This window comes from Onychostruthus taczanowskii, unplaced genomic scaffold (assembly GCF_017590055.1).
Source record: "Onychostruthus taczanowskii isolate IOZ18803 unplaced genomic scaffold, ASM1759005v1 scaffold105, whole genome shotgun sequence".
Taxonomy (NCBI): domain Eukaryota; kingdom Metazoa; phylum Chordata; class Aves; order Passeriformes; family Passeridae; genus Onychostruthus; species Onychostruthus taczanowskii.
Window position 1 is genome coordinate 1,590,201 of NW_024497078.1, and position 23,516 is coordinate 1,613,716.

At 41.2% G+C, this 23,516-nt stretch overlaps 1 protein-coding gene across 2 annotated transcripts in view; it reads left to right on the forward strand.

The window, feature by feature from the left end:
* Positions 1-7,095: 7,095 nt before the first annotated feature.
* Positions 7,096-23,516, forward strand: part of CWF19L2 (CWF19 like cell cycle control factor 2) — a 59,865-nt gene continuing 43,444 nt past the window's right edge. Inside the window, exons 1-5 of one of the 2 annotated variants that reach the window (XM_041414727.1) lie at positions 7,096-7,184; positions 19,284-19,394; positions 20,111-20,230; positions 21,627-21,734; positions 23,049-23,168. In XM_041414727.1, the coding sequence (XP_041270661.1) occupies positions 7,110-7,184; positions 19,284-19,394; positions 20,111-20,230; positions 21,627-21,734; positions 23,049-23,168 (534 nt within the window). In that variant the 5' untranslated portion in view covers positions 7,096-7,109. Of the gene's footprint in view, positions 7,185-10,485; positions 10,539-19,283; positions 19,395-20,110; positions 20,231-21,626; positions 21,735-23,048; positions 23,169-23,516 lie in introns of those variants that run through there. The other variant, XM_041414737.1, reaches the window with a different exon arrangement.

Sequence of the window (23,516 nt, forward strand, 5' to 3'; positions counted from 1 at the left end):
AACCTGATGCTGGTTTTAATTTATCATAAGAACCAATCTCTAGCAGTTTCTATGTGACTCTTTTGTTAAGGGGTTATGCCCATCAAGAGAGCTTGGTTTCTTTGAGAATTTTTTTTTTTTTTTGAATTTTTTTTTTTTTTTTTTTTTTCTGAGGAAGGTTCAGAGGGGGTTTCATTTAGCATTCATCAATGCCTCTCACCAAGCTACCACAATGAGAGGATATATTTCCATATTTCCTCTGGCCCAACTGTTGAGTGTTAAGGGCTTCAAACCACATGGGGAAATATTAAATGGAACTTGACTACGGGCCATACTATGGTCTCTTCCATTCTGAAACTTCTAGGACAGAAGAGCCTAAAAAGCACACTAAAAGAAATCCAGTGTCCTTCCACTTATGGTCTCGTTTCCAGCTCAGTGGTACCCAGCATGGTGGCATATGCTTGGAGATATGCTTGCTTAGTGTAGTCTGTGTGTCAGCATCAACAGGGGCCTGGAGGCACCTTTGTGTTTCAAAATGAGGTGAGTGGCAAGAGAAGCAGGCAGTGTCGCACTTGTCAGAGGGTTTCCTGTCAAGAACAGTGACAAAGACAGTGACTTGGGATGTCAGGAATATTACTCAGTATTTACAGCTATTTCTGGGTCAAGGGCTAAGACAAGAATTGGATATGAAATTGCCCTTCTCTCTAAACAGAGTAGTATAACACAAAGGAAAATGAAAAGCAATTTCAGGAATTGTGGGGTGAAAATTGGAGAGGAGTAAATTGTTCAAGTTGCTGCTGAAAGAGACAATTATGAACACTCTGTGTGGCAGTCAAATTCTCTGTACAATTATCGTCACAGTGCTGTAGTGCCTTGGAGCCATTTCCATGGAGCAAGACTTCACTGGTCTCAACAATTTTTTCCCACGAGTGTTCACCTTTTCATAAGAAAAAGACATGGTCCCAACTTTTTTTATTCTCTGTATTGCAGTGAAAGGAGGAGACTCTCCTGCACTACTCCACGTGTACAGTCCAGCTGGGATGGTTTCCCAGCTCCCTTCAGTTTGCTGTGTGCTCCCCATGTGAGCATGTGCTTGACTGAGCTACAGCACTGCAGGAGAAAAGGACAAAGACAAGGTCTAGGGAGCAGCCAAAGTCTGTGGTTACTCTGTAAGTGTCTCCAGTATCAGTTTAAGGTATTGCTGCTCTTGTAACAAATAGGTTGATACAACTCTGTATGACTAGGCTACAACTTGGCCTCTGGAGCTGGCCTACCTTTAAGAGCCAAAAATGTGCTTTAATCTCACATAAAACCAAAACCAACCAATTGCACTGCATTGAAACTCTGTCTAAGAGTATTTTAGATACTATTGCACTGGCCTGATGGAGAGGGACTGCTAAATGAAAGCCCCAGGGCTTTAATCCACTGCCCCAGCCACATGATCTTGAGTCAGTATTTGTGTCTCACTTTCAAAGTAGCTGATCTGAAGCTCCCTGACATGTGCAGCTCTGGACCTCTCCAAGATGAGCAGGCATGAGAAGATGTAGTCATTTCTCCCCAAAGGTGTGTTACTGGTCTCAGCAAATCACAGACAGGATGAGTGTTAGCCCTGCTATGAGCTTCCTGTGTGATAAAAATGTTTTCAACTTCTCAAGGGAAAAGAAGCCAAACAAAGCATGTGAACGTTTCCCAAGAAATGAACTGAAAGAGTTATTTCACATGTGTGGTAGCTACCTCACAAAACATTTATTAGTAGAATAATAGAATCATTTAGATTGGACAAGACCTCAAATCCAAGATCACCGAGTGATTGAAGGATTCACTTTATTACAGTCATGACACTTGGGTGGGGAGATTGAAAATGGATGTTTCTAAACCCCACCCCCCTGGTCTGCTGAGTTACAGCCAAAATTATAATCTCTTTTCAAAGAAGCTGAAGAAATTAACAAAATAACTATTGCTCAGGGGCAGACAACTTGCAATTTGCTATTGAATGTGGAACAATGGGTATATCATTGTTCGATCCACCACAGCCTCCTCATTTGTTCTCACTGCAGCCTGAGCTCTCCTTTCCAAGTGAGGCTGTCAGGAGCCTCAATGTCACTGGGGCTCTTTTGCTGCTGCCAGGAGCACTCTTCTTGATGGACAGTAGAAAATCATCTGGTTTTTCACTTCGGGCGCTCACTGCACAATTGAGGTGCTCACTGCACAGCACTCACAGCATAATTCAGTCAACAGCACAATTCAGTCAACAGCAACTAATAACCTGGGCATTGCTGCTGCATTGACTTTGGGTGAGGTGTTCTATCATTTTATGGCACTGAATTTAGGCACAGTTGCTTTAATTTACTCCTGAGTAAACATAATGAAATTTCTATGAAAGCAATATGTTTTTCCCTGTAATTGCATCGTCCTGTGTTTGGTTTTTTTTCCGCTGCAATTTCTCCAAGGACTGACACTTTTATTTCTGAGACAAGACAATGAAAATTCCCATCTGAGTCTAAGTAATCCCTCAGAACTGAATGTAAAGAACTGCTCGATAGTATCAATGACAACTGAAAACTAGGTTGTAAGAACCCAGGACATCCCTCTGTGTGCCCTGGATGGCTCAAGATCCTGGCAGGGGAGTCGGAGACCCTGGCATGCAGCCAAAGACCCCTGCAGCTTTGAGTTCGACTCATGGAACAAATTACCACCTTTGTATGAAGAATTAAAGGTCACAAAAGTTTAGATAGCATAATAGTAGTAGTTATAGGGTGAAAAGAGAAATTTTGGAGGTTTTACTATGGGGGTCTAGGAGGCAAGATGGAGGGATTTGGGCTTTGTCCTGTTTTTCTTCCTTCTTCTTCCTAGCCTCCATCTTCTTGGTGATGGTGTCACTCTGGTTTAAAGTAGAAAGTCACTGTCTAACATAGGTGATAGGTATTGGAACATAACTGTAAATACCGAATACGTAGTTTATAGTATAAAAGACAATGTCGGCCCAGTGGGAGGGCAGTGTGCCTCAGCCTGACCTGCTGAACAGATCTCAGCAGGCCAGACAGAAAATGTTTTAGATACGAAATAATAAACAACATTGGGAACGACAGCTGAAGACTTCTGACTCCTTTTTCGACAGCCAGGTTGAGGAAAAGAGACTTTTAATACTCTTGGTGTCATCTTGATCAGAGGAGATCCTGAGACTAGGTGGTTTTAAAAATTAACAGAATGAGAACTAACTGAAACAAAGTACATTTTGACTGTGTCCCCTTTCTGTCCTCTTACCAGCATCTTACTGGATATTGTTTTTCTTTAGTATGAGGACTTCATAATATATTATAACTAAAGAAATTATCTCCAGCATCACAGTGGATAAAAATTTTGTATTCTCAGGATAAAAGAACCTCTTTTCCCTTAGTGAAACCTTGCCTCTTGTTTAAAGAAAACTGCACAGGATCACACTGAGTAGAGAGGATTTTTTAACCTTTTTGAAATAAAAATAAAACATCAAACTGAGAGTTGAAGACACGTAGTGAAAGTTAGAAGCATGAAGGTTTATAACACAGGTCAATCAGAAAATCACCAGTTTCTTTCAGAGAAAGTGTAAAATGTGCCATTAAATGGAAAATAATACTTCACTAGGAAAAGTCAGTTCCTCCCTGAAGTTCATCAAAAATCAGCATCTCCAAGGCATTACTGTTTTATTAGCCTTTTAATTTTGGCACAGAGAATGAAGCAAGGTGCTCAGCTGACCATTAAAAGTGGTATACCAAGAAGTAGTTCTCTAGGCCACTGAAGATTTCTGAGCATGTGAGGAGCTCTCATACATACTAATATCTTGAAAGAAATAAGGCTAAACTTTAATTTTTACCTGCTTCCTTTGAGAAAATACTTTCCTTGAACAAGGAGAGGAAACAAAACTAAATTATGCCACCATTCCCCGAACTGCTGACTTCAAAATTAAAGGCAGCTCTCAAATATAACTTTCTAGGTTTTACTGTTCTTCAGTTTTTGAGATTCTAGAGTGTATTTGTGTCATAGTTTCTTTCCTAAAACCAGGAGTATTAGAAAATGGTTTTAAATTAAAACTTATAGAACCATCCTGTTAATGACATGGAGCGTTACAGGTATGAAGAATAGCACCTAACACTGAAAGAGCTCACCCCGTGCTTTGAATCCTCTCCTTTGTCTGTAACCTTCTGCTGTAGAAAATACATTTGCTGTTCTCACGCCCAAAATGTCCACATCTGTCACTATTCACGCTATGTCACAGTTTCCAGACTTTCTGTTCTCATTCTCAAATACTTCCTAAACTGATTCAGTCTCAAGTAGTTGGCTCAGCTCATGGGCTATCAATTTTCTGTTTAGGTTTAATACAAATCTATTAAGCCCATATGCCTAGCTGTGTGCTGAGTGAGTTAGAGAGCACCCATTTGAGATACTCTGCTGGCTGCCTGGAACAAGTGGTAGCACTGGGATGGAAAGAAACCAATTTGTTTGTGAGAAGAGCACATCACAATCAGAGAAGAGGCTTTCCTTAATGGTACAAACATGCTCTTTTCTTGCTTCTCCTCTCTCAAGCAGTGTACTTTGCTGCATATAGCCAGGGACTGGAAGTAGCATTAGTCAATCCTGCTGGATCATCTTCTGTATCCATCTGTTTGCTCTGTAAATGGCTCCCTGAAGAGGCTTCACATGCTGCTTTTCCAAATGGTGCCTATGAAAGCCTACCAGTTTTCATTCTACACCTAGTGGTGATCTACAACAGGTTTTTCTTGAGACGCTGTTAACTGTCAGCATAAATTGAACAAATATGCAAATTCAATTTACACATTTAATACCACCATGGAGATGATGATTAAATTACTGTTATCACTTTGAAAACATACTATCCCATGCAAATAGCTAACAAATTACCCAAAATCTTCAGTCAGACCTTGGCCTAAAGAATGTTATTACTTGGCATCTGTGGACACATTTGGTGTCAGACACATTAATAATGCTCTGATCTCATCCCAAAGAAATTATGTCCCAGATAAACATTTGTTGCACCAGAGGCATAGAAACCCTGTCAAATACTGTTGGCCAACTGTAACTTTCAAGTGCTTGAACACATCTGCTTTTGAATTTCCCTCTGCTCACCCAGGCACATTCCAAGCAGCCAGCACCCTGACATTACAGAGGTCTAGCATGGATGCACTGAACCGGCTGCAAACGGGCAAGAAAGTGTCTGGAAGATCACCTGGAGGTGTTCACAGCAATGGGGAGCACTGGGCACTGCATGGAACTGGAACCTGTGAGCATCTTTTGGGCCACATTCCCTTGTTTACTCTCATTAATGCCGGTCTGAACAAGCAGGCCAGGGTCTGTGCATGGGAATTTCGGCCCGGCAGGAGGGATGAGCCTGGACCTCAGTATCCACAGTGTTGAGGATTACACTGAGTGCTCGGTGTGCAGCTGCAGGCTGAGCTCTGGGGAGAAGCCTGAGGCAAGAGACTGTGAACCTGCTGAAGGGCACAGGGATGGCTGGTGCCAGCCAGGTGCCCAGACACCCAGGGACAAGAAGGAGCCAAGGGTTCCAGACATGATTCTGCTTGGACTGTGCTTGTGAGGGTATAAGAACCCTGAGGTTTCTTCACTTGGGGTCCCTCCTCAAAGGCACCCAACTCAAATTGTTATTTTGTTGTGGTATTGTGATTAAACTATTTTAAGGATTGAGACGTCAGAGACTTTGTTATGGGAAACCTGGGGTCCACCCGGTAAGGAAACCTTGTCTGACTGTGGGGTGTGGAGCTGCCAGGGCAGCTCAGGTGGTATGAGTGTGACTGATGGAGAGGCTTCTGGGTGGTTGGGCAGGGAAGTTTCCCTAATGCCCATTGCAGGGCTGTGTGGTCCTGTTGGTCAAGCAACACAGGGCTCCAATAAGCTGCTGTGCCATGACATGGTGTTGCTTGCTGTGACCTCCACCTGTGAGGCTGGTGAGCTCTGAGCAAGGCGTGGGATGGGACAACCCTGGGTGTGCCGACAGACTGGGGAATGAGAGGATGGAAAGTAGCACCACAGAAAGGGACCTGGGGGTCCTGGTCTGTGACAAGCTGGACATGAGCCAGCAGTGCCCTGGTAGCCAGGAGGGCCGACCTTGTCCTGGGGGCATCAGGCACAGCATGGCCAGCCGGGCAAGGGAGGGGATTGTCCTGCTCTGCTCTGCTCTGGGGCAGCTTCGAGACCAGTGCTGGGACAGTTCTGGGTGCCACCACATAAAAAAGAGACTAAACTACGGGAGAGTGTCCAGAGGAGGGCAATGAAGATGAAGGGACTGCGGAAACCATTTGAGATCACCTGCTGTGTTCAGCCTGGAGAAGAGGAGTCTGAGGGGAGACCTCACTGCAGTCTGCAGCTTCCTTGTGAGGGGAAGAGAAGGGGCAGGCACTGATCTCTGCTCTGTGGTGACCAGTGCCAGACCCGAGGAAAGTGGCATGCAGCTCAGTCAGGGGAAGTTTAAGTTGGATATTGAGGAAAGGTTCTTCACCCAGAGGGTGTTTGGGCACTGGAACAGGCTCCCCAGGGAAGTGGTCACAGCACCAGCCTGGCAGAGCTCAAGGAGCACTTGGACAACGCTCTGAGGCACACGGTGTGATTCTTGGGGATGGTGCTGTGCAGGAGCTGGACACTGGTGATCCCTGTAGGTCCCTTCCAACTCAAATATTCGATGATTCTATAACCCTGTCATGAGCCGAGCCCTTCGCGACAGACGCCGGCGAGAACAGAGGGGCTGAGGGACCGAGCCGGCACCAGAACCCGGCTCCGGGGAGGTCTCCGCCGTGCCCCGCTGTCCCCGCGGTGCCCCCGTGCCCGGCTGTCCCCGCTGTCCCCGCCGTGCCCTCGTGCCAGGCTGTCCCCGCTGTCCCCGCCGTGCCCTCGTGCCAGGCTGTCCCCGCTGTCCCCGCCGTGCCCTCGTGCCAGGCTGTCCCCGCTGTCCCCGCCGTGCCCTCGTGCCAGGCTGTCCCCGCTGTCCCCGCCGTGCCCCGCAGCCCCCTCGGGAGGAGCCGCAGCCGGTCCCCCCACCCCGCCATTCCCCGGGACGCTGTTCACGACAGTGTCGCGGCGGGACTGCCGTACGGCCGCTGCGCGGCTTGCGGCGGGCTTTGCAGATGGCGTCCGGGCCGGGGAGCGAGCGGAGCCGGGAGCAGCGGGAGCAGCGGGAGCGGGAGGCGCTGCTGGCACAGGTGCGGTGACCGGCCTGGCCCAGCCTTGCCCCGTTCCTCAGGCTTGGCGCTGGGTGCTCTGCGGGGTCGGTGCGCTCCTGAAGCTGCCCCGGCCGCGGCGGGGCCACGGGGACGCCGTGGGGAGTGGGGAGAGCCCCTTCAGTGCCCAGGGGAGCTGGGCTGCGGCACCGACAGTGGCAGGGCGCAGTCTGGAGTTTCTGCCTGACAGCCGCCTGACTTCGTGCGTTTTGCCGCTTGTGGTATTGATCCTCTTGGTGTTTCACTCATTATGTATTTCTGTGCTTACACCTTTGGAAAGAGCCGGAGTCTTTGCATTCTCTCTTCAGATTTTTTTATACATCGATAAGATGGCACCACCCTCACTTCCCGGCCTTCTCTAGGCTGAACAGGCCCAGCTCTCAGCCTTTCCTTAAATGAGACATAAAAGGCGACTCCCCCTTGACTTATGGGCTGTCTTTCCTAAAGAGCCTGTATCCCCCCATTGTAACATCCTGGTGGTGGAATAGTGACAACTTGAAGTTGTGTGCATGTGTTAAGAAGTGGGAGCCTGATTTTGTGGGATCAATTACTTGCCTGGTGATATGTTGCTGTACTGTAAGACAGGAATTAGGAGTCTCCCACTCACAGGTGCTTTGATAGAACTTCTGTGACTTGGAGACCCCGTGCTAATCCTGATGCATTTTGTTCAGAACCTGCCTGGTTTTGGTATTTGTGGTGATTCTTGTGACTTGTAGGTACAGTGAATGCTGTAGTCACAAATGGCACATCACTTAAGTGAGAAGGCTTGTTTTGGGGTTTAAGGGAGGATAACTAGAGAAGCGTAAAAGAATGAGGTTGTGAAGATGGGCTTTTGACAAGAGGAAGGCCAGAGTAAGCAGCAGCCGAATCTTCCTGGGCAAAGATTTTTCCGGAAAAAAAGTAGTGGGAAAATGGCCTGGATAGCCTGGTGCTTACACAACAGTGATGCCTTTTCTCAAGGCCAAGCAGAAAGAAAGAGGATTTTATGTTATATATCACGGTGGACATCTCCTTTGTACAGTTACGGAATCATTTCTTGGCAATAAAAGTTCCCTTCAGTGATTTACCTCCTTTTGACAAGCACTTGAAGGGAAATTTGTTCAACTTAGTAATAGTGAATCACACTACCCTGCAAAAGTTTGTTGGTGTTGTTAAGATGTCTGTTGATTTACTTAAACTTCTCCTTTGCTCAGTTCAGCCTCTTGGATGTTCAGAAAATACATTTAACAGCAAGCAAAGCTTATGTAGGGCACTATTATCCTACTTTGCCTTTCCTTCTCAGCTGGTGCCACTTGGACAGCAAGCTGCCTGGGCCAGTGCTGCTGGCTTAGAATCCTGGAACAGCCCTGGCTGGAAATACCTTGAAAGATCACTTGGTCCAACCCCTTGTGGGAAAGGCAGCCTAGGTGAGATTATTTAGTCCTCTGTTCAGTCATGTCTTGAAAAACTGCTGTGATGGGGTTAAGGAAATTCTCCTGGCTGACCATTCAGGGAGCACAGTCTCCCACCCGGGATGCACCCCCACCACCCAAGTGGGAGTCACTGCTGGCACTGAAGCCCCTTTGTGGAGGGCAGCTCCAGTGAGCCAACGTGTGCTCTGCTTGATTCCCTGTACTCAGCACTCACAGTCAGTCAGACAAGTTTCCCTTACCAGCTTGACCCCAGTTTTTCTATGGAAGAATCAGAGACATCTGGATCCTTACAGCAATTTAATCATGGTGCAAAACACAAAGCCAGCTCAAGCTGGGTGCCTCCAAGGAGGGACCCTGAAAAACTGAATCCCTGAGCTTTTATACCCTTGCAGCCTAAGTGTGCCATGGTCTGGGCTCCTCCTGCTGAGTCCTTGGCTCCTGCAGGGTCTCTGAGTGCCTGCTCTCCTGGCTGGCCCCTGAAGTGTGCAAAGGGGCAACACCAGTTCACAGCCTTTTTTCCTGGGGCACAGCTCGTTTTTGGCACAGTTCCAGTAGTTGCTAGGAAGTTTGGTGTTTTGAGCAGGGGGTTACACTTGTCACTGCACTCTTAGGATATGTCTCAAAGAGTTGCTGCTTCAGCACCCGGGCTACGCTGTTAGGATATGCCTCAAGAGTTCTTTGATGATTCTGTGGCTTCATAGGTCCTAACTCTTAGTCTTAATATGTTCTTGTAGGTTTAGATTCTGCTCATCAGCCTTGCTAAAGAATATTAGAAAAAGTGGTTTGGAGTTTTTAGAATGAAACCAAATCTGATATTTTTTTCTTATTGCTGAGCTGTAGTGTGTTAAAAGGTATGCATGTAGGATCTTTGTTGAATTTCATAATTTTCTTTGACTTGAGCAAGAAATTGTATTGATCAGCATATTTTTTAAATGCCATGAATACAATTTACTCCTACATGAATATCGGTCCTGTTTTAGGACAAATTAGGGGAAATCTCCAAAAGGGAGCCCCCTAAAAAAAAACTTCCAACCACCCCTCCCCCAATACCGGGTTCAGGAAGGAATTCCTCGGAGGAGCACAGTGGAAAACAAAACCTATTTATTAACAAATAACAAAAGAACACTCCCCAACACAAGAAAAGAAAAGAAAACCAGGCAGTGCTGTGGAGGGCGCTGAGCTTCTCTCGCAGACTCTGGGGGTCCTGGACGTCCCAGGTCAGGTCCGGAGCCGGTCCAATATCTTCAGGGGAGGATAAGAAAGAGAGAACAAAAGAAAAAGAAAAAAACAGCGTAGAAAGCAGAAAGCGGCAAAAAGCAGCTAGCAGCCGAGGCAGGAGCAAGCAAGCAAGCAAGCCAGCCAAGCCAAGCAGCCAAAAGCAAAAGCCAAGGTGCCTGGTCACACTCACACCCCTCCCTCCCCGCCCCGCCGCGGCAAGACGGCCGGGGGAGGAAAAGGCGCAGTTGCCAGACACAACACACGATATTGGGATAAAGGCTGTCACCCCACAATGTCTTAACATTGTATCTGCAATAATTGTGTGATACTAAAGAAAACCCAGTGTACAACCCTGATTTTCTGGAGTAAGGCAAACGCTGATTTTCTTTGTACAGCAGTGGGCTCAGCATTGGCTTTTACCATTCAAAACTCACAACTGGGGAATAAATAGCTCTATAAAGATGCTACATCATTGCTTAGACAAAAGCTGATCAAGTGTTAGAATTACTGTGAGATGAATAAAGAACAAAGGAAGTGCTTGCACAGACATGTTACCCATTTCTGTGTAATATCAAATAGCTTATGCAGCCCTGGTCCCAGCATCTCAAGAAGAACCAAACAACCTTGGAGAAGGTGGAAAGAAAGGTACAGAGATGATCATGGTGCAGACTGGCCAAGGACTCCAGAGGTTTTGAGACAAGAAAAGGTAGGCTGAAAATAAAGTTAATTCAAGAAGAGTTCTATAAAATTGTTAAATGATATGGAAAAGGGAATAGAAGGTGCTATCTGCTGATCTTTCAGGTTAAGAATTAGGTTGTATTAAGGATTTTCAGGTAGCCAGCTTAAAGCAGAAAAAAGAAGTGAACTTTCAGATGATGCACAGAGAAATTGTATGGTCTCTTGAACAGCATGTTGCAGATACCAGCACTGCACTTCCATCCAAACAAGAATAGCGTAAAATGTAAAGTATATGTTGGAAGCTGTTGATTGAAAAGTTGTTGAGCCTCAAATTGCTGGAGGATTCAGGAATATTTTGGAGATGGCTCACTTTGAACTTAAGCGTGTATACACTTCAGCTTTCCTGGGCATTGCTGGACATTTTTTAGTTGGGATACTAGTTTAGATTCTCAGTTCTGAGTATGTCAGAGCACCAGAAGTCCAGTACAGGGAAACAGAATGGAGTATAGTTTGTGAGATACTAACCACTATGATTCTTCAAGTCCATTTTTCGTGGTGTGTAGGCATGGATCTGGAGACAATGACGTTGTTTTCTACAGAAGTTACCCATTAGAGATGCTTGGTCCCTATGTGGCTGATGAGAAACCTTCCCAATGTGACTTTTCAGCTTCTTACTGAAAGTGACAGTATAGAGTCTGTGTTATATTTCCACATTGTTATGTTTTCACTTCCAGGCAATCTAAAGCTAAGTCAGATTCTATGGTTTTCTTTGCTGTTGCTTGTGGAATTGCTCTTCATCACCTTATGAATGTCCTTGAACTATTGCTTTTCCTTGCAGTAACAATAAAAAGTTGAAGTAAGGAGAGACTATTGAAGGTTAGGAGTTTTCCCCCCCGCCTCCTTTTCTATACCAAAGTTTTGGAATGTGTTAGCAGAAGTGTATAATAAGCATTTTATTGTATACAAATCCATGTGGGCCAAAGGAAGCTGTAGAGATTCCTTTATTGCTTATTTGGATGATAGGGAAATTTAGAAATGAAACTTTTTTTTTTTTTTAAAAAACTCATTTCATGTTTCCTTTTCCCATTTATGGACCAAATAACCTAATATAGCTATGGAAAATGGCAACTTTTTAAAGACTCCTTCTGTAAATACTCTGTTATTTCTGTGAAAAGTCAATTTAGCATTTTATAATGTGAAAGTGTGAGGATGTCATAGTTGCCATGTCAATACTCTGCTGTCTGCTTTTCAGAAATGGACTTGTTGCTGCCTGTGTGAGAACAGATTAATGTCCTAAGTGTATTGACTTTCTCTGCTTTACTTTGATTATGGTTGGTCTGCCTGCTGCAGTGGAACAGCCAGGCAGTTCAGGGAGGGGATTGTCCTGCTCTGCTCTGCACTGGGGCGGCCTCACCTCCAGTGCTGGGGGCAGTTCTGGGTGCCACCATATAAAAAAAGACATTAAACTATGGGAGAGTGTCCAGAGGAGGGCAACAAATACAGTGAATGGCTTAGTGGTTGCAGGCGTGTGAGGACTGACTGAGGTCACTTGGCTGGTTTGGTGTAGAGAAGAGGAGATTGAGGGGAGACCTTGTCATGGTCTGCAGCTTCCTTGTGAGGGGAAGAGGAGGGGCAGGCACTGATTTTTCTGGTGACCAGTGACAGGACCTGAGGGAATGGCCTGACGTTGAGTCAGGGGAGGTTTAGGTGGGATATTCTGAAAAGGTTCTTCACCCAAAGAGTGGTTTAGCACTGGAACAGGTTCCCCTGGGAAGAGGTCACAGCACTGGCCTGGCAGAGTTCAAGATGTGTTAGGACAATGCTCTCAAGCACATGGTGTGACTCTTGGGGTGTCCTTTGCAGGGGCAGGAGTTGCACATTGATGATCCTTGTGAGTCCCTTCCATCTCAGGATATTTGATGATTCTATGGACAGAACTGGGAATAGACTACTGCGACACTTTTTCTCAATGTGTTTTGTTTGTCTTGCTTAGAAAGGCAGCAAGAGATTAGCAGGAATTTATCACAGCTGGCTAACGCAGTCAAGACAGTTACTTGGTGACTGTAATTCTGGAATCCCTTTATTTTGGGAAAGACAGTTGCAAAGCTGTGTAGTCTTTGCTTCTGGTAATCTGAGAAATTTGCAGAAATAACTGTACTTTGGTAGATCTGATCTCATCTGGAAAGATGAGATATTCAGCCAACTCACCTTAAGGAGCTTTTTCTTATGAAATATTCAACTTGCAGTTGTTTTGATGAACCAAAATGCCACACAATTCATTGATCAAGATTTTTCTTTTAAATCTTGTAAGTGTATTCTTTTATTTGTGTAGTCTCTCTTCCAAACTGCGCTGATAAAACCCAGCGGCTGAGAGTGTTTATGATAATGATCAGTAATCAAATAATTAAGTGTTGACATGCAAATCATTAGAAAGCTTCAGAAATAGCATCTTGTTTTGGTGAGCATGATAGTTCATGACACTGCTATTTTGGTTTACAAGTTTACAGCAAGAAAATAATCTGGGTGTTGTGGTAAGTGCAGAGATGTATTTTCCTAGACATGAACACTTCTTATCAAGACTTCAAATTTTGGATTATTTTTGCATCTGTTGTTTCATACAGTATTTTTGTATTTTAGGGTTGCTCTTCTCTTACTTGGGGTTTTTTCCACAGACTTTGAGTCTTGCACTCTTTGGCCTCAGAGGGATGATGTGATTTGGCCATTCCTTGTGCAGAAAATCCTGCCTTTTAATTGTTATGGATTGCTGACAGATCAGAAGTTGAGTGTAGATAAATAAGACCTCAGTCAAATAATGTATGTTATTGAATCAATGAAAATAAATTGATACAATAAAATAATTTCATTGCATATAAATAAAACAAGAAATTGCAGGTTTAGTTTTGTTTATTTATATTTCTGAGAATTATTTATATTTATGAAAAAAATTGATTTGAGATTTACAAGCCATTATGTTTGGAAGCGTTTGAAGCTTTTGATTAAACTTCTCCCTTTAATTTTTGGTTTATGTTTTTTGTTTTATTGTCTTTAAAAATACTACTTAAAGAAAAGCAAACAACAAACAGTGTATAACAGTATCACTGAGTTCACAGTATTAGAGCTCTAAAGAACCTGTGAAATCAGCAGGTTTTGCTGGTGAAGTACGATCAGGTATTTCCTCCTAAAAGCCTAACAGTTGTCTTTTTGCAGTGATCAGTATTTGCTGAGGTGATGGAGTGCTTGGCAGTATTTTACATTGCAGTGGAAAATTACAGAAATCTCTCCTTAGGCAGAAATTAGTAGCAAAACATGTCTCTGTTAGGGGTTATAGTTGCTTCTGTGCTGTAATAGTAAGCACCTCCTTTTTGTTCTTTCCCTTTTAAATCCTTCATGAAGTGTTAAATCCCCAGCTCTATCTGCTGAAGGAAATAAGCACTTCAGCACTTCAATCTTTGGTATTGGAAGAGTAATGGTACTGAGAAATAAATACTGCCTTTTCACAAAAGATTTTTTGATTTTTGTCAAAGCACCTCTATGCATTTTTGCAAGCAACATCTTTGAACAGCCAGGTAATTTTTGAAGGTCAGTGATGAAGACAGATGTCACATAGCAAGAAATACCTATTTATGCTTTTCTAGCGGTAATGGCTTCTACTTATCTGTTGTGTCTGCATGTGTACCAGCTGAACCTCTGCTGCCTCCCAGATGTTTCTGACTGAAGGCTGACATCTCCTGTAGCCTGCTCTTTAAATCACATCTGACTTTTGATTATTGATCACAAGAAGCTTAAATGACTGAAGTGATAGTCGCTTTGGTGACCTTTCTTCTGTGCCTTTTGGCAGGTGAAAATGGCAAGAGTGGTGACGTTTCCAGTTGGCAAAGCTGTGTCTGGAGGAGGTGGTGATGCAGGCAACTGTCTGACTCAAGTTGCAAGTTCCCAAGTTGGGCTGGAAGCTAAGCTCTTTCTTGTGTTTCCACTGTTGTCCTCCTTGGAAAGTCTTTGTGGATGTAGCAATAATTGGAATATTGAGACTCGAAAAATAATCTAAGCATTCGCCAAATTAAGTGTGTTATTCAGACAGAATTGGTATAAAAGCATCAGAGCTGCAAAGAAGGGTGTGTTCAAGTTCCCTAAGCACTCATGTAACCAGGGGTCTCTGTCCCTGAGCTTTGGGATGATGGAAAGTAATGGCGTGGTAATACATGGCATAGCAACCTTTCTGATACTTGATAATCAAAACAGTTAAAATAGTGGGGTAGTTTGTATGATAGCATGGAAGATGATCCTGAAATTAGAGAGAAAATCTCATTGTAGATATTTTGAATGCCTTATCTTGGTGTCTGAAGGACTGGTTATGTGTTAGATTTTTTGAACTTTCTTAACAGAAGGCTGTTGCTGAAAAGAAGTTTTTGCCACACTTCTTTTCCCCTACGTGTACTTTGCTCTCTTTGGTCCTTGAGCCTTGATGACCTTGCTAGAGTGGCAACTTGTAAGCTTGTTCTGCAGGAATCTGCACCATCCTTTTGGTGGGATTTATTTTGTGTCAGGGTGGTCCTGTAAGTGGCTTTCCTGAGACTGGAGTGCAGGAACAGGCCTGTGTGGGTGAGGTGGAGGGAACATGGTGAGAGGCAGTGCAGAGAGGAGTGGTGTGGGATGGAGCCCTGCCCTTCCGTGGCAGGTGGCCAGGACAGCAGCTTAGCTGGTGCTCTCTCTGTTGAATGTTTTTGTCATACTCTAATGATCTGATGTGCTTTAGATTTTCTTCTGATTGCTTGTGGAGGAAAAGGGAATCTTTCTTCTTTTGGATGAAGACGTTGACTATTGAGTCATGGGGATTATCATTTAAAGAACTAGAGGTTGACCACAGTTATAGGTGGAAAATTGTAAGGTCTTTCTAATGGTATGGAAAAGTTTCCCTGGCCTTCATGAGAGCTGAAACAGTAAATAGAGTTGAGGTAGGAAAGGAGTCGGGTCAGGGTTTCTGTGAGCTGGGGAGGGAACTTTTACCTCATCCCTCCATCCCTTCTGGACATCCTTGAGGGACCACTGTGTAACAAGCTCATTTTATTGTGTGACCTATAACTTGGCTGTTAGCAGTGTCTTTGATCTTTTCTGCTTCTTCCTGGGGTAGCATGATGTACTTTTTATAGCTTTTGGGTTTTGCATCTGCAGTGTATTATAGGCTGCTTTGGAGCAAATTTTATTCATTTAGTAGATCATGTTGTCAGCTACTGGGCAGGCTGGCCTTAATGACCCACTTGATGGAAACCAGAAAGCACTTTCCTTGAACTTGGTTTCCTCCCACATTCAGCTGGATCTGTGAAATTCAAACCCCTTTCACCTACTTGTGGTAAAGTCTGTGAAATTTGGCTCTCTTCAACCATGGCAAACATTGCTGACATAGTGCTGTAGAGTAATTGCTGTTTTTGTAGCACCATAACAACAGACCTTGCAGAGTGCCTTGCCAGCCTTACACTTCACTTTTTTTGTTGCAAAGGAGACCATTAGCAATTTTATTAGGGTATTGCAGAAGTGTGTAGTGTAGCATGACTCTTGTCCTTCTTTGACAGGTTGTTGCTTGTAATGTGTTCATGTGTACATGCACAGGCATTTGCATAATTAAAGCATTACTTTTGAAACAGAGGTATTTCAGAAATGTATAATCCACTATTTATGGAGAAAAAACTGAAAAATATTGCTGTGGTGACCTAAAATGTACCTCCTTTTTGAAGGGGAAAAGTATAAATTTTTGTATATTCCTATGGTATTGTGAGTATTAATGAACCTTAATTTGAATTAAATGCTTGGACTCTTGTGGGTTGACAAATGTGAAACTATTGGAGTTGGTCCTCATAGATAGAATGGTAAATTTGACAGGAGAATTAATTAATTTTTCTTTCTTTTTTACATTTTATGACATGCTAGTAAGCCCTGCAGCTTTTGAAAAGAAAAATAGAATATGAAGGTAAGTTTTGAAGCTAATAAAGCAGTGTAGGCAGATTTTCCGGCTCACTTCTACTTGAAATAATTGTGTGTGTGTGAGGGGAAAGTATCACGAACAATAAAAATGGAATAATGTGATTTGAGGGAGCTAGATTTTTGAGACAGAAAGATTTAGAGGGTATTGCTGATAACTTTCTAGTGTTGTGTTAAAATGATAATTTAGGTGAAATTACAACTTCTTTCATATTTTTAGATGTCTAGGCAGTGTTTTTCTTTTTTTCTTTTTTCTATTTTTTTCTTTCTTTTTTTTTTTTTTATCTTGCATAGATACATTGTTAAGAATCTATATTTTGTATCCTTGTGTAGGATACAAAATATGGACAAACTTCCATCGCTTTTGTTTCTGTCTTTCTCTTTTTAACAGCCTGGTGGTCAATCTGCCACTACACATTAAGCTTGCCCAATCCTGTTTCATTTAGTATTCAGGAGACAGCAGTCTGTGGTCTGATGATGATTTCTAGTCAATCTGTGTTCTAAATGAGTATTTGTGTACTTCAGCCAAAATGATGATCCACCTCTTTCATTAGAATGATGTATCTCAATTACTTAAATACCTGCCTTCATTTATTCTGTTTAGTTTTAGGTCTAATAAAAAATATAAAAGCTCAGTTTGTGCCTTACTTATAACATTACCTCATTTTATTTGTAACTTTGGCAACATGAAGAAAATAGTAATGTTATTTAAAATATACTTGTTATTATAGGACATGATAAGAGGCTAAATCTTCCATGACAGGCAGAGAACATCTACAATGAAAAAATGTTGACAAGCTGATCTTGAGTGGCCTTTATTTGTGGCATTTATAGATTTATGGGCTGGAGAACTGCAAAAAGAGTGGAGGGGAACTGTTGACTCCAGCTGCAGTTCTTTCTTAACCAAAAGTGAAACGGAATATGCAGAAAAGCCTGCCTTTTTTTTCAATCTACATCTTGGCAACTTGTTTTGTGTTTGCTTGTGGAGTGAACAAGCTTGGAGTTAGGTTTTTTTGGTTTTGGTTTTTTTTTTTTTTTTTTTTTCCATCTAGAACAATATTCAGGTTCCCTTTATAGCCACTTTTTCATCTCTGACCAGTTATAAGCTTAAGTTTGGGAGTCTGTGGCTTGTAGACATTTTGTGAGTTGCACAGCTGAGGTTATTATCCTTCACTTGTCCAAAAATGTGGCATATTTAGTTACTTTGTTTTAGTCAGATGAGCATATTTTTAAGACAAAAGAGCCATCATTGTCTCCATAGACTATAAGATAATATATAAATTTGATATATTTCTGCATGAATTTTCAAGGGTGTTGTCTTAGGGTCGCCAGGGTTACCTCTCTGTATGATGGAGAAGTTGCAGGAAACACACCTGCATTTTTTTGAGTCCTGGGTGGTTTTAGTGATGCTATGTTATACTTAACAGCTATTTCACTCTCACTGAATTGTAGTCCTGCTCATTCTTTTGTTACTTTGTTTACTTGTAAACTAGAAAATGTTTTGATGTTGGAATAGATGTCTGAATGTGTTCCTAACTCTTTCTTTATGCCTGCCTTTTGAGTTTTAAGAGATAGCATTCACCTTTGTAGACTGTCAGCTTCATTCTAGAGATGGAAGTCTCAGTCTTTGCCTCTTTTTTCAAGCTGATTTATACTATATTTTGTTTGTTTTACAATATTCCTTTGTTTAAAATCAAGAAGTCTGGGTAGCAGCCTTGCTTTGCTTGCATTTAAGTGCATTGTAAAGTTTATCACGTGGATAAACATGGATAAACTGCTAAGAAAATAGGCAGTGAAAAGTTTAAAAGGGTGTTTTGTTTGGGCACAGATATGTAGTGGGCTTTTTTTTTTTTTTGAGTTCATTGTGTTATTCCACTTTCAAAAACACAACAGCAGTCCTATCTTGTGAGCTGGCACTTTTAAAAAATCCCCTTTTAATCTTATTTTTTTAGCATGTGTTTCTGTTCTTTTGAACCCTTAGAGTGTCATCTTTCTGTAAGCATTGTTTCCTATCAGGACGAAAGCTGCAGATTTCCTTCTTGGCTATATCAAAAAAACAGAGATACTGCCCTGTGGTGGGGTGGTTACTCTCTTGTGCAATGCACAGGCTTGGATCTGGAGAACTAATAGCTGGCCAGGAGGAAAGACCTCAACTGTTGTTCAATCTCCTGAGACTGTTTTATTTGTTTGTTTTAAATACTGGTCTTTCTTAAACTTGTATGTGTTCTCTTGGCTTATGTTTGACAACACTTTCTGGTAAAAGTTGGTGTTTTAGGATAAGAATTTCAAACTCTACCTTTAGTTTTTGTTTTGATTTTAGTTATTTTAAAAGAAGCCCCTCAAATAAATAAAAACCCAAAAGCATGTTGAAATTTGCAAGACTTATCTAACACAAAATTAGGGCTGTAACGATATAAAATAACTTTCCTCCTGTTTAATCAGGGTAGGATGATATATGGCATATGATATATGAGATAAAGAATTTACTGAAGACAAGTTATACTTAAGTAAACTTGCTTCTGAAAGTCATGTTTGTGCTGAACATTACAGAGTGAACTTCAGAGGTTGAAAAAATTAATTTTTTTTTTGATGTGGCTTATAAAAATAATTTTTTAGGAACTGAAACTGTTTGCAGTGGTGGTTATTTTTTCAGAAGTCAAAGTATTTCTACATTTATCCACATAACTAGAAATGGAGGAACATTCTTAAGCCTGAAATGCAGTTCTCAACATTGTGTGTGGAAATGCTACTGAGCTCCATCTGATTATTTTTCTTCTCTTATATTCCTTCTTCATCTTAGGCCAAAATTAGTTACGAAAAGAAGGAGAGCTGCAAGCTGCTAAAGGATTTGCCATGTGAAGATACATGGATGCCTGCTGATGTGAATGAACGTGTGGAACCACTGGAAAAGGTGACAAAACTGTAAATAATTAAATTGGGTTGTTACCTCTACAGAATGTTTCTATGAACAGAAGACTTGGTGGGCTTGAAGAGAATGTTTAAACACATCCCAGTTTGTGATTTCTTTATGCTTTGATATTAGCTTTTTTTTAAGGTAGACATTGTCTTTTATTCACAAAGAGGAAAAATTCTGTCATTCAATCCCAGCTTTAATTTCTACCAAATGCAGAAAAGGAGGTGCTATCAGGCAATGATAGTCCCATGGGAAGAAATCTGGAGGATTCAAGGCTTCATAACAATCTAATTTGTGTTCATTCACAGGAGAAGCCTTAATGAAGCCTGTGAATATCACATTCTTTTAATGTGATGTGCAGATGTTTCAACAGTGGAAAGATGTGTATTGATAATGTGGGGATACCTGAAGAAATAGGTTTGACCAAAATAAATGTAGTGTAGTAGGTATTATCTATTTCGTTGTAGTTCCTTAGTTCCAATGAAAAAGATACTGAGAGGGGGAAGAAAAATTGATCATGGATGTGAGGTATGCCCTCCCTGCCCCTACCACCCCAGCCCTTCTGCCATAGAAGAGAGAGAGGGTAGTAAAAATAAAGGGTATTTATGTGTATTTCACCTTTCTTGAGTGAGGTTTGGTAAGTAGGTTTTGATTTTTTTTTTTGTATGGATGATTTGGTTTACTGAATCTCATTTACAAACATTTCCTTGTAGGAACATTCTGTGCACAAAAAAAAGAAAAAGGACAAACATTCCAAAAAAGCTAAGAAGGAAAAGAAGAAAAGTAAGAAACAGAAATCTGAAAAGAAGGATGACTTACTTGATAGTTCTTCTGTAAGTAAGAAATTTTAAAATAGTTCAAATTCAAATCAGTCTTAAAACTTGAACCATTTTAGTCCCTGTGGGTATGCATGGTTAGTAAAATTAAGGCTCATTCTTATAATTTTCTGTTGGGAAAAATGCAGCAAAATTTATCAGTTTTAATATACTGAGTATTTAATCAATTTAAAATAGGCTGTTACATGAGTGCTTGTGAATTTTATGATATTAAATTCACTCATTAGGAACTAAGGGATTTATAGTTTTTCAGCAGAGAGAAAATGAAAAACAAAACCCTCTTTCTGCTATAGAGAAGAAAATTTCATAGAAACCCTGTAGTGTGTGGTATATGATAGAAAGTTGTGTCTACAATTGCAAATAATTGACTTTGATTTTAAGCATGAGTTACCTCTGCCTTTTTCCACAGATGTTCAACCATGTACACTCCTAACAACATGGGAGTTGTACATGGGTCTGAAGGACTTGTACATTTGAATCTGTAAGGACATGCCTTCACATGGAAAAACACTCTGGCAAAACAATGCAGACACTGCATTTGAAATCTGGGTGCTGATTTCTGGTCACATTGTGGAAAACATCTTCCCAGCATTTTTGGTGCAAGTCAGGTGGCACTGTTAGTTTTAATTTTCAGAGTCACTTTTATGGAGTGAAGGAACATCCATTATAATGAGACTTACTTTTCAGGGGTTAATACCACAGATAAACTATTATATCAGTGTGGGAAGTAACCAAAGGCACAAATGTCCCTCATTTGCTGGGAGTCACCAAAACCCTTTAGATCACAACAGAGACTCATAGGATGCAGCACAGTCCTGGCTGTAGCTTCCATTCAAAGTCTTTCACTCCTAATACAGTTTCATGTGAATAGCAGAGAAAATCTGTTCAATGCAGTCCTGTTGGATTCAAGTGAAAAAACTCTGTACACTGTTTGCAAATGCAAGTGTGGGAAGCTGGATACAAAAGTAGCAGGTGATAGCATGTACCATGCTTTATATTGTGCTGTGTAACTGATCTAACTTTTTAAATGTGAAACATACTTAGTAATGCATGTAGATTTTAAAATATTTTGGTTTTGTTATGCCATAAATCCAGTTGGTTTTGTTTTTATTCTGACTGTTTTACTTTTAGTAGAGTTATGCAAATAAGCTGCCAGTATGATGTAATGTTGCATACTGTAATGTGCTCATGTTTTGATCATGATGGAGCAGTCTCATATGGGAATGTTAATATTCTGGTTTTATTATCAGTATTTTTAAATATTAAACAGTATTATATTAGTAATGCAAATCAGCATTAATTTTGATTATCAATATAATTGCTAAGTATTGCATGTTATCAAGTAGTGTGTTGAGATATTATTTTTATTCTTTACATTAAACTCTCTTTTTAGGATTCTTCAGTTGAATGGGTTGAGTCAAATGTGTCACAGCCAGATGACACAGAAGAGGCTTGGAAGGTCAACAAGCAACCAGATGCTGAGAAAGAACCTTCCCTGCAGGTGGGCAGGCTCACAGCTACTCCAGAGATAAATGCAGCTTGTGAAACATGCTTTGGTTTCTTGGGAGCTATTTTGCAGTGTGTTGAGAAAAACCTATATTACAGACAAATGTGTTTGTTTAGCTGGGTGATGCTACTTTTCATTGATTGGAAGACTTTTCTACCTAATAGTTCTGAGTGTTTAACAAGGCATTACTCTTTATGTTGCCCAGCACCAACTCCTATCAGGCTTTGAGGCTCTTACAAGTTAGTTTGATTTTCTTGAAGACATCATCTCAAAGGTCTTACCTAGACATGTTACTTTTTTCTTCACAATTTTGGTGGCTGTTCTACAATTGAATAAATTGGCAGCTGGCCCTAGGTGACCCTGCTTGAATGGGGTTTGGGCCAGATGACCACCAGAGGTCCTGTGTACATCCACATTTGTTGATGCACATTGCTTGCTGATGTGGACATGGATATTATGGAATCACTTGGAGATAGATAATTTTTCAGTTCCTCCTCTTTCTTGGAAGAGATCTGAGAAATGGAATGTTGTGTTTCACCTCTGAAATTCTCTGGCATGTTGCCTAACATAATTTTTAAATAAGAGAGACAATGTTATCTGGTCATTTTGGTTGCTATACTAGAATTACAGAATTGCTCTAAACACTTGCCTTTATAGAGTAATTGCTTACAATGTGTATGTCACTGCTTGCTTTAGAGGCTTCACATTTTAACCTACATAAAGGCAGTAGATATATCTAGGCTTTTAGTAAGCTGCTTTTCTTTAGTCTTGTCCTTATTTTTAAAATCTCCTTTGTCTGGCTTAGGTTCTGTTAATGCAGTATTCTAGCTGTTATTGTGGGTACAGTTCACAGAATTTAGATTTATAACTGTTAAGTGTAAAGGTGCAGTTAGTGCCCGGATATCTGAGGTATAAACTATGCTCAGATACTGATTGCAGATTTTGTATACACTAGAAGAGATGTAAGAGATCATGAGATTAGAGTTAGCTAAATGAGATGTACAGTATTTGTTTGTTCTAATGATCAGCAGTCTGTACAATATGTATGTTTACTAATGTCTTAAATACCATTGTAAATATGTATTTCATATTACAGGGAGACATGAAATTTGTTTAAGTATTAAAAAATTGGAAGATTAGAGTTCTTAAAATCATATTTGCTTTTCATTGAAGTATTTCATGTGTTTGTAGAGCCTGTACTGTTTATTGTCAGCAACATTTGTCAGTAGTTGCACTGCTTTGGTTTGTCACATAAGCCATGTTTTTTGTTAGAATTATCAACACTGATTCTTTGTGTTTATTTTAAAGAGAGAAGAATGGATGAACTTAAACTTCATGTCATTGAAAACAACATCAGTAGCAGCTGTCAAAGGTGAAAGGCACAAAGAAAAAGTATTGGAACGGCAGAAAGCTCAAGAACTTGAGCAGGTAGGAGGAATTAATATCTTAATTTTTTATGCCTTTTACTAAATTTTGTGTGATGAATAAAGTAATTAGTTGGTTCAAATATGTAAGTTATTAAAACTAATATTGTTTAAATGAATGCCTGATGTGATAATGATTTTAATTAAATTGCTCTGTTTGGATGGAAGGCTTAATACATCAGGCTTGTGGAGAAAAGCCTTTTAACTTCTAGGCTTTTGTTAAGGAGAAAGCTACTTTTGTTAGTACTAAGTTCTGTGAGTAGCAATGACAGACTGTTGGTCTGGCCTTCTCCATGGTGTGTCAAAGGAGCACCATTGTTAAGTGTGGTAAAAGCTTACTTACGTTACTGTA